This window comes from Apodemus sylvaticus, chromosome 1, assembly GCF_947179515.1.
Source record: "Apodemus sylvaticus chromosome 1, mApoSyl1.1, whole genome shotgun sequence".
NCBI classification, from domain to species: domain Eukaryota; kingdom Metazoa; phylum Chordata; class Mammalia; order Rodentia; family Muridae; genus Apodemus; species Apodemus sylvaticus.
The window spans coordinates 109126829-109146572 of record NC_067472.1 but is presented as its reverse complement, the minus strand read 5'-3'; the positions used below and the strand labels follow the sequence as shown (position 1 = coordinate 109146572).

The window sequence follows — 19744 nt, the reverse complement described above, 5'->3', positions numbered from 1 at the left end:
GTTCGTGTGGCTGTCTCAGTGTGAGGGGAGAAAATAGCTTTATCCTTTCTTGGAACTCCTGCCACCCACAGGCCCAGGAGGAGGCAGACCCAGGCCACTCAAAGCCTCTTTGGCAAAATACTACTGTAGCACAGATAACAGCCCTCAGTTGAGGATCAGGGCTCAAGGCCAATGGCGTTCAGTAAGTTCAAGTCTAGCCCAGGAGCCAGGAGCTCCTTGGCCCTGTCATATGGAACTCTGTGAGCTCCCCTATGCTTCTCAGGTCACCTGGAAGTGGGTAGACCAGATGTCTTAAAAAGAGATGCCCTCTCCTTAACTCATTTTAGTCTTTATTCTCCTGAGACTGTTTGGTTCCCTTTGTTGGTTCCTAGGTCCCTCTATTATGGAAGGACAGGCCTGCAATGACAAGTACATTTCACCAAAACTGATGCCCTCCCAGCCTGCAAACAAGCGCTGAATGTATATGGGATCCACACTGAGGACACCCTGGGGTCCTGAGAAGCAGGGTCAACCCAGACCAGTGGCCAGGCACTCACAGGGTGGGAAATGCTTTCTTAGGTCTCTAGGTAGGACTCACTGAGTCATTTCCTGTCAGGTTGGAAAGCTCTCTGGACCAAGGGAATTACCATAGTAGCCTAATGGGCCGGAATAATCCTTCTGCAGTTCCGGGATCTGAGGCCCGTCACAAGAATTTATCACTGCTGTTGTCTTTATTATTTTTAATTACCTGAACTTCAGCAGGTCATGCTTTAGCCGTTGCTAAATGGTGTCTGGAGACCATGAGAGAAGAGTCATTTGCCTTCGTTGGGTTTTATTAATTCCCCACACTGTCCTGCTTCTTTCCCTGTTTTGATTTGGTTTCTATTTTTAAACCACTCCATGTGTTTATGCCAGCATATACGCACAAATGTATTTTTGAACCAGTCAGATTATAAGAGAAAAATAACAAGCGGATCTAGACAGGAGAGAGAGGCTGAAATGTAAATTCCTTCTGTGCTGCCATGGAAAAATTATTTAATGGAAATAATAGATTAAATAGAGCTACATAAAATGCTCAATAGCAACGTGTAGCACAGACAAGCTTCTAAATGAATGACAACTTTTGCTGCTGTCACTACTATGATTTTAGAAGCTGGTTACTCCTGGTCTCTTGGCCTTCTCACTTACCACTGAGATTGCCAAGTAAAATTCCTTTTAAAAATGAGATGACAAAAGAGCTGTCTCCCTCAAAACAAATATCCCAGAATGCACTCTTTTGTAAAGTCTTGGGTCCTTTGTGCCTGTGACTCTTTTATACCCAGACGAGGTCTCCAGGTCTGGGTATAAAAGTCAAATATTCTGGATTATAAATGGAATTAGTTAGTACATTTGAATATTTGAATTATAGATAAACCCATAGTTTGCATAAGCCTCACTACTCAAAGTCCTGAGAGGGTATAAAAATAACCCTCTTTGATACTGTATTTCATATAGTCTCTTCTGACCCTCACTGTCACTGATGGCTCCTTTTAGCAGTCTGATAGATAGGGATTGTTGAGCCTGTCTGTTTCACAGTTAGAAAGCTCAGAACTTCTATTTAATGAAGGATCCTATCTTAGTACAATAAAGCAGAAAACAGTAGAGGAAGACACCCAACATCTTGCTCCTCATAGGCTTGTGTATGCCTATACATGCGCGCGTGCGCACACACACACACATACACACACAGATGTGTGCGCACTCTGTGTGTGTGTGTGTGTGTGTGTGTGTGTGTGTGTGTGTGTGTGTATGTATGTGTGTGTGCACATTGGGAGCATACATGCATACACATTAGAGGAAAGTCCTTTCTGGTAGAATTTATCTGTGTGTCCTTCTGAGACACAGTTTCCCCGTCTGAGACTCCTCCTCCTTCATTGCAGTTTTGCAAACATGGTAGGTTCTGGGTGTCATGCTGATGCTTGATGGACATTTATACTCAGTTCACCTCACAAAACAAAGGGAAGGGACTTGTAGCCACATTTTTCAAGTGAGGAGACAGTCTTGGAGAACTGGGAACTCAGGTCCACCATTCCCTGAAGTCCTGTTCTTTACTGAAGCTGCAGCCTCCCCTAGTGGACAGATGACTTTTCCCAGTGTTGTCCTTCTCAAGAGCCTCCCTCTGCTGTCCCTATACTCACTGTACCATCTTGCTTCCATGTCACAGTGGACTGCATGGATCCCACATGCTCCAGCAGGGGTGTCTGTGTGAGAGGCGAGTGCCACTGCTCTGTGGGCTGGGGAGGCACCAACTGCGAGACACCCAGGGCCACGTGCTTGGACCAGTGCTCAGGCCATGGAACCTTCCTCCCAGACACGGGGCTCTGCAACTGTGACCCAAGCTGGACTGGACACGACTGTTCCATTGGTAAATATGGGTGAAAGGGTTTGGTGTGGGTGGAGGGAGGGTTCCACTGTGACACTGGAACTGTTCAGCACTGGTGGGGGTGTGGCCCTGCTCTCAGGCACCTAACTTCAGTCTCCTGTTGTGGACTCATTTCTTCTTCCTTGCCCTTACCTTCTAATCATTGATGCCTTTCTTCTTGGTGAGCAGATAATTTAAAAATTATACCCTCCCCTTGTTCAGCCTTGGGCTTCTAAACCGTGTTGTACTGGGCATTTCCGTATAGCTCTAACCAGGTTTCAGAAGGTTCTTTCCAGAATTGCTTAGGGCACACCTTCATGATGGTCAGAGTATATGGTGGAAGAGGGTCTTTATCTCATGATGGCTGAAAACAGCAAGAGCCAGGGGGTAGGCAGGGACATGATACTCACAGAGTGTGTCCGCAGTAGCAGTGTTGATTAGTTGCCCGGTTGCTGTGATGAAATACCACAGTCAGGAAGCCTGAAGAGGGAGAAGGGGCAAGCTATAAACTCTCAGGACCCACTCCCTATGACACACTACTTCCATTAAGGTTCTATCTCTTAGAGGCCCCACAACCTGCTCAAACAGCACCACAGCAAGGGGCACAGGATTCAAACACCTGCGCCTATGGCAGACTCTTCACATTCAAACCACAATAGTGACCTGCTGCCTCCAGCTGTGCTCCAGTTTCTAGAACACCCCAAAGTAGCATCATCAGAGCAGGGCAAAGCATGCAGCATAAGTGCCTGTGAGGAACATTTCAATTTTAAATGATAGCAAGTGTCATTTATCAATACTGACAGTGGTTCCTATGATTCAAAATGTATTTTACTGAGACTTCTCTGGTGCAAGGCCACAAGGGAGCCTGAGAGAGCTGCAGGAAATAGGGGTCATTGGGGAAGCACCTGCCCCATCATGCTGTCTGTTTAGTTTCAACCTTTCCTCAGAATGAAAGATAAACTCAGTGTGGATTTTGGGGTCCTCTGAAAGCTGCCTCCAATTCCTTTCTGGATTAGCGCTACACTGGACAGTTATCACCATGGATGTGCTATAGCAGATATGTCTGTTGGTGGATACAGCACAGGACTCAACATAGGCCTGACATACCACACCTGCTTGGTATAGACAGATGGACAGACAGATGGATGGATGGACAAATAATGGATGGATGGATGGATGGATGGATGGATGGATGGGGCATCTGGTTCTGCAGAGGGTAATGCTGTTAGCAACCTTCTCTCTAGGAACACCCTCTGTTTAGGCCCCAAAAAGATGAGGATTAAATGAGAACACATGTGAGCTGCCTTGCCCAGTATTGTTACCAGGAGTAGTAATTCTCATCTAACAACTCATTTAACCCATACAAAGCCCTCGAAAGAAAGTAATCAGTGTCCCCCTTTCCAATTTACACTATACTTTAACATACCTACTGTATTATGGGTACTATTTTTAATTAGATGTGACAGAGAGATAATGAAGTGTCTGCCTGGTTGTGTATGTATTCTGGGAAGTAGAGAAAGGAAACTTACCTCAAATCACTGTGCAACCAACCACTCCACACTGCAAAGCTCAAATCATCTCATTATGGTATAGATTAACAGTTCTGATCATGATCGAGAGAGATAGCTTTGACCTTTTTCTAAAATGAGACCCATGCAGCATTCATGCCTTTAGAATACCTTGAATTACCTTTCCTGCTGAATGGAGAATTGCTGTTCAATGCACTGTCTAAATTGGACTTTTATCCCTGTTTGCAAAGCTCACGCAAAGACATGATTGTGAGCACAGATGTGCAGAGTCTCAGGAATAATTCTCTTTATATAGCTCTGTTTATTGCAATATAATAAATGGTCCTCTTAAAGCCACGCTGCCTTGTATTGTTCATTATGTGGCCGAAAAGCTAATTTACGATGGGTCTATAACCCTCGCCTTGCACTGTTAATCCCCAATGAAATGCCACAGCCTGGGGGGAGGCAGGGATCGCTTTAGCTGAGCTTTCTGTACTCGTCAGTTGGCTGCAAATACAATGATGACAAAACCAAGAGAAGGGGGTTAGAGAGACTGCTCAGTAGGCAAATGCTGTGCAAGCATGAGGATTTGAAGTCAATCCTCAGCACTCATGTAAAATGCCAGGTGCTACATTATGAATCTGTAACCCTGGCACTGGGCAGAGGGGGTGTAGACAGGTGAATCCCAAGGGCACTCTAGACAGCAAGTCCAGCAGAATCATTGAGCTCCGGGTCCAGTTAGAAATCTCGTCTCAAAAAATAAACTTTGAAAACCATCAAGAGAGAAAGCCAATATTGATCTCTGACATCTGTATGCATTCACGTGTTTGTGTATCTGCGTGTGCGCGTGCGCCACCACCATACATATGCTTACCTACAACATTCTCTCTCTCTCTCTCTCTCTCTCTCTCTCTCACACACACACACACACACACACACACACACACACACTGGATTCATTTGATCTCATCCTCCCTAATCATAGGTTCATTCTTCATGGCTATAGCTGATATTAGACATGTATGTGGACTCATGAAGAAAGATATAGGAGTCCTATGCTGGGGAGAAACCATGATGCAGATAGACCTGGGTTCAAATCCTGGCCATGCTACTTAGTCATTATAATTTTAGAGCAGTTACATCATCCCATCAAACCAAAATAAATGGAGACAGGGTGATAAGAAGCAGGTTAAACCTTGAACTCAGGGCTGGTGTCTGACTCTCATGTGAGTGTGAGATGAATGACAGTGCCACCCTAGGTCTTATTAGGCATGCAGATGATTCTGTGCTCACCACCATCTTTAGCTTCCAAGACTCTCTCTGTGTGTATGTGTGTGTGTGTGTGTGTGTACATGTATGTTTGTGTATGTGTGAAAATGTATCTGTGTATGAGTGAGTATGGGGCTGTGTATCTGTGAGTATGTATGTGTGTTTGTATGTTCATCTCAGTGTGAGTATGTATGTGCCTGTGTGTGTGTGTGTGTGTGTGTGTGTGTGCATATCTGTGAATGTGAGTACTGTCTCCTTCCTCTAGAAACCTGTAGTTCTGCTACAGGCTACTATGTGATATCGACAAGGCATTTAAGTTTATACTTCAGTTCCCTTGTCTAAAAATACAGAGGCACTAATACATATCTGCGTGGGATATGTCATCATTAAATTAAGTCAGTGTGCACACAGATAGCAATAATCATCCCCAACTAAGAATGTGATATCTTTCTGTAACCTCACTTCCAAGGGTACCTTCACTGAGAGGAGCCATTCAAAACCTATTTATGAGGCCAAACAAGACATGCCTCATTGCCTGAGCCTACTACAGCCAAGAAGTTCACGATCAGGGACCTCATTAGAGGCCTCTGTCACAGAGCCGGAGTGGAAGGCCTCTGTCACAGAGCCGGAGTGGAGTGGAAGGCCTTGCTGCCCACGAGCCGCCTCAGCCAGTGGCTTAACCCTTTCAGCCCTGTTTTCTCCTACATTGTTACCTTTCAGACCAGGCACGGTGCTTCCTGTGTCATTTGTGATTCCTGCTTCCTGGCACATGAGGTAGACACAAACACTGCCCAGTCTTCCTCGGGAGCCACAGGCCAGTAGGCTCACCCTACACAATCCTTGTCCCATCAGAGGTACAGACTGAAGGTTGATAGGTTGACAAAGATGGCCGTGTCTGCCCCCTTCTAGGAGAAAAACCCGTCTCCCCCATGATATGGGTGTCTGGTGCCAAGAACAGGATTTAATGAAGGTAGCTTAGATCAACACACCCTGCAATGAAATGTGAGCTGGGGAGGTCCTCAGCACTTTCATGGCGTCCGTGGAAGCAGTAAAGTCAGATGTTATACAAGTGTTTACTTAGGTCCCTGCTGCTCAGATCCTTGGCTTCTGGTCCCATCTCAGAACCTTCTCTGCCAATCCAGCCTCATCCATGTGGCCCTCCTTCCTGACAAGCCAGACAAGGAAACTGGAGACTGAGTCCCAGAGGCCACAGGGTCTAATCTCTTACCTTCAGCACACCTGTTTTTAGCTCTGAGCCCAACAGTATGTCACTGACTAAATCACATTGCTGGTAGTAAGGGGATATGATCTCTACCCATGTTTTATAGAAAGGATGGACTTTGGGAAGGAGAAATGACTTGCCCAGGTTAGAGGCAGAGTTTAAATCTGGGCCCTCTAGACCTGTCTTCAGCTCTTACCTTAGATACTCTTTCCATCAAAAAGAGGTCTCCTTGATAGTATCTGCCTTTGTTTATGACAAGCAGTCGTATAGAAAGTTATTTATAAGGCCATGTCTTTCTTTGTGCTTATTGCGTGCCAGCCAATGAGCTGCAAGCTTGGTAGCCATTAAGTTGGCCAGGATTTGTAAGATCCCAGAAAATATAGCTGTGATTGAGTGTGATGTTAAGTGTAGAGGGATTTATAACAGTCATGAGCATGAACCTCTGGGTGTATCTGTGAGGGAGTTTCTGGACTAGGTCAACTGAGGCAAGAAGGCCCACCGTAAGTGTGAGCCCTACCACTCCATAGGCTGGATTTCCTGGACTGCCAAAAAGGGGAGAGCTGTCTGAGAACCAGCATGCATTATGTCCTGCTTCCTGACTGAAGATGTTGTGTGACCAGCTAGCTGCCTAGCTGAGTCATTGTTGCCGTAACTTCTCCCTAACTGTACCTTTATACCGTGAGCCAAAACAAACCCTTCCTGCCTTACACTGCTTTTAGTAGGTTATTTTGTCTCATCAACAAAATAAATAACAAATATAATAGTGTTACTATTGATAACACTGCTGACTGAGGAAGCCCAAAGCTTAGGATTTCATCAGTACCTACACCCTGTCGTTTAGTGAAACGCAAACTCCAGCCAGAGCTGGGTGGAACCTTTCCTAAATGTGCTAATCAGTTTTCTGTCACTGTGACAACATGCCTGATAATCAAGTAAAAGATGTCAGGCTTAATTTTGGCTCACAGTTTAGGAAGTTCAGTCCATGGCCACTTGGCCCCAGTGCTTTTGGACCTGTGCCAAGGCAGCCTCTATGGTCCGAGCAGGAGCTGCTATGTGATGGCTTCCGAGACGTGAAAGAGAGGAAAAGAGTCAGGGTACCATTCATCCCACCCTTCCAAGGTATGTCCCAAGTAAACAAAATAGTTGTACTTAGTCTCACCTAATAAAAGGGCATCACTTCCTGATAATGCAATAGGGTGGGGACTAATCCTTAAACATATGGCCTTTGGGGACATTCAGGATCCAAAGCCTAAGGTTAAGCATGGTAGTAGTCAGAGCACTGTTTTTCAGTCATGTCTCTCAGGACAAACTGAATAACAGAATGTCAGGATCTTGTCAATATTCTCAGCCCAGGGACAAACACTTAACATTAGGTTCTCGTCATTGTTGCATTGAGTGACCATGGTCAACGTGAACGTAACAGAGCCCCAAGGGAAGCAGATGGGGGGTGAAGCTCCCCAGAAGATGAACGGCACCGTCTCGGGGCTCCCTTCCTTCTGTTCCACTCACTCCGCCAAGCTAAAGCCAAACCCCAAAGTCCATTTCTAGCACAAACCCCATTCCTCTCGGTGCCACGCCCTCCTGGACAGGGACCTGCATCAGCGTACCCCTTCTGAGCTCTCTCCCAGGGAAACAGCCTTCACACAAAGAGGGGGACACTCCTTACCTGTGCCCAACCTCTTCCCTTGGTTTTTCTTTTGCTCAAAGTAAAAAGGGGAGGAAATTTAACCTCTTTAACACAGTCCTTAAAATCAGCAAAGCCCACCTTTCTTTCAGCGTCTACAGGCCCCTAAAAACAATTCAGGCTCTTTGGCACTGTGTAGGCGCCAGCTGCCCCAGACCAAGTTCTTCTTGGGTCTCGGTTCCCGCTCTCTCCCACAGAACCTTTCTCTTCTCCCCCACCGCCACTGCCCCAGCAAGTTCTCTCCAGTCGTATCTTTTATAAACAGCTTTTATTTGAGCGGAACCTGTCGCTGCGTTTTATCCCTCTGCATGGCTGGCTCGCAGAAGCAGCACGCGGCAGAGAGTCTTGCCTGTAAAATGCTCGTGCTGGTAGTTTATGATTCTTATCATTTCACTGTACTTGAGTTTCATGGAATAACAGGTGGGGATGCATTGGAAATTGAGTGGCATGGGTTTGAAGTCAGAATGTGCCATCAGTAAAATCATGTGGGATTGGGAATAGGACCAGGCTCTGTAGTCAAGCCTCAACTTACCCATTAATACTCCTAATAATAACTTCCCTTACAGAACCGTTTCCAAATGTATTTGAGCACATGTGCATAAACTGCCCAGTATGGTGGCTGGCATTCAGTATGCATTTAATAAAGGAAACATGAGAACGTTTTTTATTATGCATAATTAGGTCTAAATTAGCAAAGCAGTTCTTAACCTCAAACAAATTCAAGTTTGGGGGAGAGTTTATATGGTCCTCACATTGGAATCAGCCTCCTCTCCCAACAGTGGCTTCCTGAGTTCCCTCCCAGTAGCATCACAGAGCAGCTCCAGGCCTGCCTCCAGCCCAGAGCTTGCCCACCTCCCTGACAGTCTTTCCCTTGTGTCCTGTGTCACAGCTAAGGATCCGAGAACTTTGCTCTCTCCTCAGGTCCCAGCCACCACGCATGCAGTCTGCTAAGAACTCTAGTTGCTGTGCATGAAGGTTTAGGGCCTTGAAGGTTAGAAAGCAATGAACTTGGCAAGGAGATGACCCAGGAAAGGTATCAGCAAGGAATCTTGAGATCCATGAGGAGGAAGGAAACTGGGCAGAGACTACTAGGCACCCACACACAGCCGCGGAGAGCGCTCTGCACGCCTGCTGGTAAGGTCACAGTCTCACTAGAGCGCATGCGGGCTGGCGCAGAGCAGGCAGGGAGCACAGCAGGGGCACAGGCAGGGTTCAACTGAGGGGCTCACTGGATTCCTTTCCAATTTTTGGATCAGAGGTCAGGGAAACAGGTCAGGGAGTTACTTGGCACATTAGTATGAGGTCCCAAGTTCAAGCACCAGCACACATAGAAAGCAAAGTGTAGCAGTTGCACGTGTCACCTCAGGACGGAAAGGCAGTCACAGGTGCGGCTGCAGTCACAGGTGCGGCTGCAGTCACAGGTGCAGCTGGGTTCTCTGGCCAGCCAGCCTAAAGTAACTGGCTAAGCTAAACTAACCCAGATCTTAGTGAGAGGACTTGTCTTTTAAAACAAGGCAGGCAGCTCCTGAAGAACAACACCCAAAGGTGACCTCTGGCTTCCACACATACGTGCACATGCATGCCCTAGTACCTACTTGTACACACACACACACATCATCATCATCATCATCATCATCACATATACACACAAAGTCCTGGATTAAATTCTTTCAATGAACCTGGACTATTTCTTTTTCAGGGGCTCTTTATCTATCTGGCCTAGGTCCTTTCTGAATTTGGATGGAAGCCTTCCAGAATCCAGATTCAGATCCTCTGAGATCCCATTAACTTCTCTATCTCTCTCCTTCCTTCCTTACAGAGAGGAAGGGAGGAAGGAAGGAAGGAAGGAAGGAAGGAAGGAAGGAAGGAAGGAAGAAAGAAAGAGAGAGAGAGAAAGAGAGAGAGAGAAAGAAAGAAAGAAAGAAAGAAAGAAAGAAAGAAAGAAAGAAAGAAAGAAAGAAAGAAAGAAAGAAAGGGAAAGAAGAAAGTTACAAATCATGTAAAATAACAATAATAATTGGGTGGATTGGACTGATAAGAAGCTGAAAAGCTCTGTATTAAATGAAGTCACAATTGACAGCAAAATGAACCAAATGCTGAAAAAAAAAATCTGAAAGTAGCATCAGGGTTAAGACAAATTAAAGCTTCGAACGTAGTCATTGCATTAGTGCTAAATTTTGAACATGGTAATTCAACTTTATTTACGAGGCAAAATATAATTACATTTAAATTTGAGGGAAAAGAATTTAATTCTTATTAATGACAGAAAGACAGAGCGAGATGCTTTAATGCCAGAAAAATTGTCTGATGTTCATGGATGGAAGAGAAAATTAGATTCGGCGCTGAGCATTCTCCCCTGTTACAAGTCTCATTTGTGTAGCCAGAATTGTTCTCTCTCTGAGAAACATTACCTTCTCAGCCCAGAAAGCACAGTGCCGACAGGCAATTAAACATCAAAAGGAAATGATCGGGCCGGGCTATTTCTGTATAGGTATATTACAAGACGGGAAACTCAAGGTTAGAATTTCACTGGAGAAATAATATCCATTGAGACTTGACATTTCCCATACCCCTTCCCAAAGCCAGTGACAGCCTAAGACTCAAAGTTCAGAATAATAAATATCTAAGAGATTGACATTGGTGGGAGTAGAGTGTGATGGCGGAGGCAGGGAAGAGTCCACCAGTTGGCTGGAAAGTAACAAGAGATTTAGATGGAAAGAGATGGTCAGTTCCTAGCACTTAATCAAAGACTGGAAAATTGAGCCCAGACAGGCACACTGCTAAATACTGCCAGAGTTAAAGGTTGATAAAGCAAAAGCTGGCAGCTTTGTAATTTAGCAGAATTTCCCTCGACAGCCCTGGAACATTTTCTATCAGAACTGGAGCCTTTCAGTATGCAAATATAAGCCCTCCTGCAATTGGACTTCAGAGTCAGGCTTCTGTTTGGATGCTCAGGCTGACACTTTGTAGCAAATCTCCAGTCAGCTTCCTGAATCAAACTGCTGCTACAATAACTTGTAATTTAAAAGAAGAAGAAGAAGAGAAAAAAAAACCCTGTTCTTTGAATGGAAATGTTACATTTTACAGAGCCCCTTCCCATATGTGCTTCATGATTTATTCAAACAACTACATAACACCCTGATATGACAGGTGGTGTTGTTCCCAGGAAACTAGGGTTCAGGGAACTCGGGTGAGTTGCCCAAAGATACTTTGGGGAAACCAAGATTCAAAGCCAAGATCCTCTGGCTCGTGTTTCTCCCTTATACAACTCTTTCACTGGCAACTACCAAGGTTTGTGCTAAAACTGGCAGGACAAGGCAGGCATCAGTACCATGCAATGCCAATCAGTTCGTGTAGTGCCATTTGCCAGGAACTATGTGTCTCACTCTTGTTTCCTGTAGCCATGATAAAATACCCTGACAAAAGCAACTTATGAGAGAAAGGGTTTATTTTAGCTCACAGTTCCAGCACATAGTGCATCAGAGCAGGGAAGTCAGGCAGCAGGAATAAGAAGTATCTAATTGCATCATCGCAACGGCAAGATCAACAAGAAAGGGACACACACCTCGCCATGCTCAGTTTGCTTTCTCCTTTTTAAAAACCTACAGACTAGGACACCAGCCAAGGACACTGCCTGCTTCAAGGTGGGTCTTTTCACGTCAATTAAAATGACCAGGACAGGTACAAAAGCCAACCTGATCTAGACCAACCCTCATTGCAACTCCCTTGTCCCAAGTGACTCTTAGTTGCATTGAGTTGATCATTAAAACTCACCATTTGTGCCATGGAAAATTGAGTCCAAGAAAGAGAAAGGACGTGATGGGGTTTTTTATTGTTGTTGTTGTTGTTGTTTTGTTTTGTTTTCCCATCTGGGCTCATCTGTGTGGCTTCTTGGAGAGGGTCAGAGCTAAAGTGGCTGACAGAGGCTGATTGGTCAGAAAAAAGTAATAGCTCCTTGCAGCAGCCCACTGTAAAGACCCAATATTTGCAGCATATGCAGAGATCTAATTGATCAGGGCATTTTCTGGGCATTTCTAGTAGTGTGATGTGACTCATCTTAGGGATGTGTGGCAACAGGGAAGGAGAAATGCTAGAGACCACAAGCAACAGAAGAGATGGCCTTGAAAAGGTTTGAGCTTTTTGTCTGAATGTCATTGGGAATCATGGAGAAATTTCAAGCAGAAATCTGGCATGGATAAATTTGGTTTTAGAAAGCTAGCTCTAGGGATGGAGGGGAGATGCTTGGTAGATTAATAGCACTCGATATGCAAGAGGACCCAAGTTCAAACCCCTAGCACCCACTTTAAAAAAGCCAGGAATGGCTGCACAACCCTAAATCCCTAAATCACTATGGGAGTCGGAAACAGGGCTTTCTGGCCACTAACCTAGCTCAAGGTTCACTGAGAGACCCTGTCTCAGGGAAATACGGCAGAGTGATAAAGTGGGAAACTTACTGCCTTCCTCTGGTTTCCTCATACTCATGCACGAGCACACATTCACACATGCACATATATCACACATATGCATACTACACATATACAAATGTTGCTGGTAAATGGGAAGATTGTGTAGGACTAGTGTGAAGTACCTAGGGGATTTCCAGGTGGCAGTATCTGGGAAAACTAGATAGCTGAACTCATGACTAAGTGGAGAAATTAAGCCTTTTCAAAAGCAGCCTGGGGCTAGAGGTCTTTTGGAAGATTTATCGTCTATCTTCTCTGTTTACCTCCTTAGGCTCTCGAGGAGGAGTTTGGGGTGAGGGTTTTCCAGCCCCAGCCAAAATATGCACCCCAGTCACGTTCTTTGGCTTCTCTGCTCCCTGGCCTTTCCTTGTTTTCCTGCCAATTCAGACACCTTCAGAGTCCTTTTCTGGGCTCGGTTTGAAGGCCTCTAATCAGGAAGCCAGATAACTTCCAATTAAGATGAATGTCAGTGGCTTACTGCTTCTTGCCACAGGTACTGTCAGGACTTGAAATCTGAACCCTGGGGAATAGGTGTGGAGCCCTGCTCTGTGCCTGCGTCCTAGGTCTCTAGTCTCTGCCTGGTCTGAGGGTTCTCCAAGGCCCTCGCGTGAGGTGAAAGGTCACGTGCTCTCCACAGCTCATTAGCTTTCTACCTTCTTGGTCTATGGAGCAAAGCTATGACCTGGAGCAGTTCTGGCTGGGGGGGTGGGGGTGGGGAGGGAAATTGAAAAGCCCAGGAGTGGCTCGAGTTTGGCCTTGATGTCTAGAGGAGACTAATTACTGTAGGGACATCAGAGGCTCGTTCCTGTGCCTTTTTCCTCTCCTGGCTTCTTCCAGAAACCTGCAGTGAGACAAAACAACCATCTGCTCAGCTTGCAGGGAAGGAGGGAGGGGCTGCCCTACCCAGGAAATGATAGTTTGCTCAACTAAACACAAGGAGACTCTCACCCTTGGGAGAAAAATGAACTGTACTCTAATAACCGACCATGTGCCAGGCAAGTGGCTGGCTTTGTGCTAGTTTGCGCACATGGGTTCCTTAGAGATGGGCCTGGTTTTATATTATCTCCACATCCTGAGCTTCTAAGGACGTCATGTACATAGCAGATGCTTGGCATAATTTTGAATTATGTAAACTTCTGGTGGAGAATTGTCATTGTCACCATCTTATAAATGAAATAGATAAGGCTCGGAGGTGGGCATCATTTGTTCCCCATAGGTAGGAAGTAGTGAAACACCCAGCTCCTTACACAACTGCAGGCCTTTGCTCTGTGCAAAATCATAGAACTTTGGAAAATCACATGGCCCACTACGACCCACACCACTGAAACTTGGCAACACGGAGGTGTGGAAGAAGACACATTTTCTGTATGAGACATTAGTCTGTGATGGCAGGGTCCTTGAGGCAATACCTGTAGACTAATAACCCTGAGAGAATAGTACACACGGGCATATGGAGTGCTGGAAACCTAGATAAGACTGCTTCCAGCCAGTATTAAAGGAGGATGATTGGAGGAGGAGCTGGTGTTGGACTGGAAATTGAAAGCACATTTAGACTTGAGCCTACGTACATGGACCAAATGAGGCCCTCGTGGGAAGAAGAACCCATGCAGAAGCCTAGAGGAGGGCCCCTGAGGACAATGCTGGTTCTTTTGTAGCCATTTGCAAGGAGAGCTCTACATGACTGCTTTTCTGAGGTAGCTAGCAAGATGTCTTCCTGTCTATAGCACCGCAAGATGTCTGAGGTGCCTTCTCATGCTCTAACCATAAAAGCTGCTCCTCAGAGTTCTCAGATCTCCCTCCCTTGACTCTCCATCCACTTTAAGGGTATCTCCTGGTTACAACATGCCACCTACAAAGAACCTTCCGCCATCCCAGGCTTGCCCTCCTTCAGTTCCTGCCCATCCCATGGTCCTCAGCCTCCTGGCTACCTTCTCCACCACTCACTGGTTCCCTTGTTTCTGTATCTCTCTTTCATGCCCACCTTGCAATCCCCAGGCTCGCCCCCAAACATTCACTGTCTCTGGACACAAAGCTGGCTTTTGCCCCCTCCCCCAGTTGCCAGATCTCATCATGGACAAGATGGGCGGCCTCTCTCTCTCCCACACCCTGCATCTGTAGCTCTTCCCACACTCTGAAAACTCTAATGCTCAGTTCACAGAGGGGCTACCTCAGTGCCCACGCCCATCCACCCGCATTCCATCCAGCAGAGATTCTTGCCTCCTACTTCCTGAGGCCCAACACCATTGCTTAAGTCCTCCCTTGTTATTCTGGATGGTCCTTTACATAGCCTGTGCCCCAACACATCTCTCTACCTGTATCCCTATGCCCAAATGGATGTACTGCCTAAAAAAGACCTGTCCCTCCAGTTACACTTTGGAGTCAGTGCTCGCCAACTGTTCAAAGGCACCTCAGTGGGATGCAGTGCCCTTGTTCTCCTCCTAGCTTCTAACCTCCCTCCTCCTGGCTAATTTCCAGTACACAGACATGATACACTTGCCATGTAATGACCATTTGCTCCATAAAAGGTGGGAAGAATGTGATGCTCCTTCCTCGGACCTCATATAACCGGTCTATAAGCCCAAGATCCTGGTATCTATACTGCATTTTACCTAATTTTTTTTTAATGCAGCATTTGAGAAAGCTGAGGCATCGAAGGATGAAGCAACTTGCTTGAATCGTGTGGCTTGGGTGGGTGGATGGTGACATGCTAAATGACGGAGTAGCTGAGTCGGCACAGATGGTCTAATGTTTGGGAAAAATTGCAGAAGAGAAAGGGTTCAGTGTAATGGGGCTCGGGCTAGGGTGAAGAAGTAGAATTGTCTCTGATTTCAGCAGTCAGGTTGTTTAACTCAGGCAGTGATCTACTAAACAATTGATACTCACAAAACACTGTCAGATTGCATCAGGTGCCTTACTTCAACCTGGACCAAGAAAGCTAGGACAGACAGACATTTTTCACTCTAGCCAATAAACGGTTGAGCAAATAACTTCATCTGCCCAAGCTCTTTGTTCAACTGTGATATGGAAGTGAAAATCTAATGTCCCGAGGTATTAATGAATTAAAGAGGGGGTGTGTGAGAGCACCACCAATAACTCGGGAACACGGAGGACACGTTGTCCCAGCCTCATTCTGACTCCCATGCTAGCTGGCATGCCTTGAACTTTCCATCTGCCAAGATCTCAGAGACAAGGAGTTAAACAGAGAATGGTATCGGGAAACATTTATTAAGCCCTCTGTTGAAATATCGAAGACCATTCTTCAAACCTCCTAAGCAAAATAGAATCATCTTTATTATCCTATCAATGCTCAAGAGAGACTTATGAAGACTTCCCAGAGGTCACGCAGGGCACACCCAAGGAATTTCCAAACCACCTTCACCTCATTTTCCTCGTTCTGTGGGAGTTTTCAGGCACTTGGGTAGGGTGCATTCTCTCTGTCTAGTTTTTATCAATGTATATCTTTCCAAGTAGGCAACAGATACTCTATGGGGAAATCATCCATAAAGCCCTCCCATTAGGGTAAAGACACAGCCTCACCTTCCAACTTTTTTTTTTAATGAACAGGATTGCAAAGCAAGTCCAGACGAATTAAAACGCAACCATGATAGGTTCCAGACTTCAGCTCGGCTTGTGTGAAGATTAGTGTTTAATGCTAGGAGCTCAAGGCAATTATTCCCTGATGTCCACGCTTCTGGGCATAATTACCAATAGCCAACTCTTACATCTTTTCCCATCCTGCCATCCGTCCCTCGCATGTCCACTTCCTTCTATGCCATAGAGAGATGACAGGGACAGTTCAGGTGCTGGCATGAGGGAAGATGGACTAAACCATGTAACAGCTACAGAGCTCACAGGGATTGGAGACGGGTGTTTAGAAAGCTTATCTCCCGGGAACATCGAGCCTCTGTTTGAATGTGTTTGAAGGTAATTTTTTAATATCATGGCCCTGAGATGGGGTTGAGCTAGCAGACATGCATCTCCTCCAGGAGGTGATTTTAATATCTCTCTGTTCATTCAACAAATCTTTATGAGAAAGTCATACTGTGCTATACCTGAGCCAGTGTCAAATGGATAAAACCTAGACCTTCTATCCTTCTGGAAACTGTTCCCGTGTAGCTTGACACCATTCTGATACAATTGTTTCCCAGGTCTCCATCCGTCCATCCTGTTCTCAGCAGTTTGTGTCTGAGCTTCTCATGTGCGCCATTTTCTTCAGTTCTACAACCAGCCCTGTGCGAGCATCTCCCCATTTCAGAACCGAAGAACTGCGACTGAGAAGGGTTAAGGACTTTTTCCAAAGGCCCACAGCTGGGAAGTTGAGTTGTCAAACCAAAATCAAGCCTGCCCTATTGCTTTTGAATCACAAAAGATTTCTTCTAGACCCCAGGCCCTTCCAAATTCAGGCAGAAAGTTTTGGTTCTGAACACATGAAGAGTCAAATAGCCATGGCCAAATGTTCTCTTGCATCGGGTGTGAAGCAAGCATTAGCATTCGCCTTGATCTTTGGACTTTGCTACATTTGCCCTGTCCGCTTCCTTTTTTATTAAAAGCTAAATAAATAGTACGTGGGAAATCTGTCATGTTCTGGCTATGCCAGCCATAGAATCTATGCTAGGGTCTATACGTTGGGGCATGCCAACTTGTTAACCGGATGGACGTAGGTTACATCGTCTGTGATGCTGGAATACAACTCCTAGGGATAGGAAAGCAAGGTCTGTCAAGCTTAACTCCTCAGGCCCATTGTCAGTTTTGCACTTAGGAAATTACCCATGAGAGAGTGAGTCCCTCATCACTCCCTAAAGTGGCTGATGCCACCCCAACCCCACCCTCACTCAGAAAGAAGAAACCTGAGGTTTAGAAAGGAGCCATGACCCACTTTCATAGCTGACCTTTTCTATTATGTAAATGGCATATGAGCTGTCAAAGCACATTCTAGAGCATTCTCCTGTTTGGTTCTCACCAAGCACTCTGTGAAGTTTTATCTGCTTTAATGTCAAGGGAGAATCTGAGAAAGAAAAATAAAACAGTTCCTTTTATTTCAAGGGTAACAATAATAAATAAAAAGTACTGGGGGTGGGGTGAGGGAATAGAAACCACAGTCTGAAGCCAAATGGTAAGGTAGCGTCTCAGATTTCTACTCCCATCATGCATTGAAGGTCCCTTCCACTTGGGTCAAACAGGCTTTTCTGTGTTACCATCAGTTAGCACCCCATAAACATCAAGGTCACCTGGTCTGGGCCCCTTCCATTAAATGTACAAAAGCTCACAACCCAGCTTGTAAAGGACCCATGGAGGTTCCGCCAGGCACCAGGCAGCTTTAGAGGATAGGAGAACATGTTCAGCATGTTCAGCATGAAACAGGAAGAAGGTGGAGTGCTTAGGTGGTCAGATCAAACTCTGCATGCAGAGTCATCCCGGGGAACCCCACTTCATGTCGTGGACCGCAGAATTGGACCTAGATGTGACAAAGAAAAAAATACTGCGCCCAGAAGTGGGCAGGAGGGGTCTGCTGGGTCTCTGGGAAGGTCTCCCCAGGAGATGTGTCTTGTTGATTCTGAAGCTCCATTTAAAGACATGCCTGCTTTGCAGAACTCCATTGTTCCCAAGATGCCAAAACAAGGAAAATGCAAGAGATGCCTGTGAGACCTTATCAAGCATCCTTAGACTTTGTAGCTCTCAGAAGCCACATCTCTAAGGACAGTAACAAGGTGTTCTCACAACATTATTGTAAGATTCAGTGAGAAACCATATGTGAGTGTGCTTCAGAAAGTGTAAAACTTAATAGAAGTGTTAAATCAAAAATACCTTTCCCCTACATGACCTCATTTGATCTAATACCAGGCCTGTGAGAGTAGGGTAGTGAGAATTATTACCCCTATTTTACAGAAATGCAAAGTGAGGCTCAGTGGGTTATATAATGCAGTGCAATTTATTCAGTCAGTAAATGGCAAAGCCACGAATAAGTCCTGGGTATGTCTCCTCCTTAGATCCATGGTTTTAATCCATTGGTACAGACATTAATAATGGCTGCATATGAATATATACAGAGCTATATATGCCAAAAGCACATATTGAATAATCTTCAGAATGCCAACATCAGTTTGTACCCTCTTGGGACAGAATTGTATCTTATTGGCCTATGTATTTCCAACACTAGGCACAGGGCTCGGGGTAAGGAAATATGAGAGATCACTAGAAGTGAATCATGGGAATTCACTGATACCTGGGTCAGGCACTAAGTCCCCTGTGCAGTGGGGCTTTCAGCATTTCCACCATACAAAGGATGGAAAGGAAGCTCAAAGGAGCAGAGCAGGTCACCAGACTGACAAATCTAAAGTCTGCTGTCAGCACTGCCTCCAAACTAATTAATAACAGTCTGAAGCGAAGCCCACATTCTGTGTTCACAACTTCTGCATCTGGAGATTGGATCAACTGCAGACTGGAAATGGAAGTTGCATCTACACTGAATACAGATTTTTTTCCCATCATTCCCTAAACAATTTAGCAAACAACCATAAACACAGTTGTTTGGGCATGACACTAAGGTAGAAATGATTTAAAGTACAGAGGAGGTAAAGAGAGTGTGTTGTACTCTTTTATACTGGAACTTGAGCATCTATAGATGTTGGTATTCAAGGGGCTAAAGGCGCTGGAACCAGTCTTCTTTGATACCAAAGATGACCTTACCTGACGCTAAGACCTGAAGGCCCATAGGTAACTGCAAGGTGAAGCCCACCTTTTCTGCTCTTGGACCTTCTTCTGCTCTGTGCCCTGCTGCCTAAGACCCAGATGCTGCCTTGACCCGACATCTCAGTGTAGAGGAATGTTGGCTGTTTCCTTTTTTATCATCAACTGCCACTTGGAAAAAGTGCTAGGCAAACCCAAGCTAAGTCATTCTTCTCTCCCAGGGTGCTCTGCCAGGCTCCAGAGTCACCAGGAGGCACAGCCCTTTGAGTGTGTCTAAACTGCACACTTTGGAGGCAGTGCTGACTCTGAAATGCATCAGAAATGCAACCCAACCCAGGATTGGCAGGAGCTGGGAGCCTGAAGATTGTTGCTTTTTGTTTTAGGAAAGCCCAAGATGTTGTCTGAGGGAAATGCTACCCTGGAGGGTTGCTGGGTGTGTGATACTGAGTTGTATAGTCCCATCTTGTAGAGATGCTACACAGACAGGCATGCTGGGCAGTTAGCCAGGCCAAGAGGCACAGACATCGACTT

The 19744-nt window shown here is 45.6% G+C and overlaps 1 protein-coding gene across 1 annotated transcript in view; it reads left to right on the top strand.

Annotated features, from left to right (window-relative positions):
- The window catches only part of Tenm4 (teneurin transmembrane protein 4), a 561145-nt gene that overhangs the window by 431765 nt on the left and 109636 nt on the right, over nucleotides 1-19744 (top strand). The window contains 1 exon segment of the mRNA XM_052158525.1: nucleotides 2183-2383. Within this exon segment, the coding sequence (XP_052014485.1) occupies nucleotides 2183-2383 (201 nt within the window).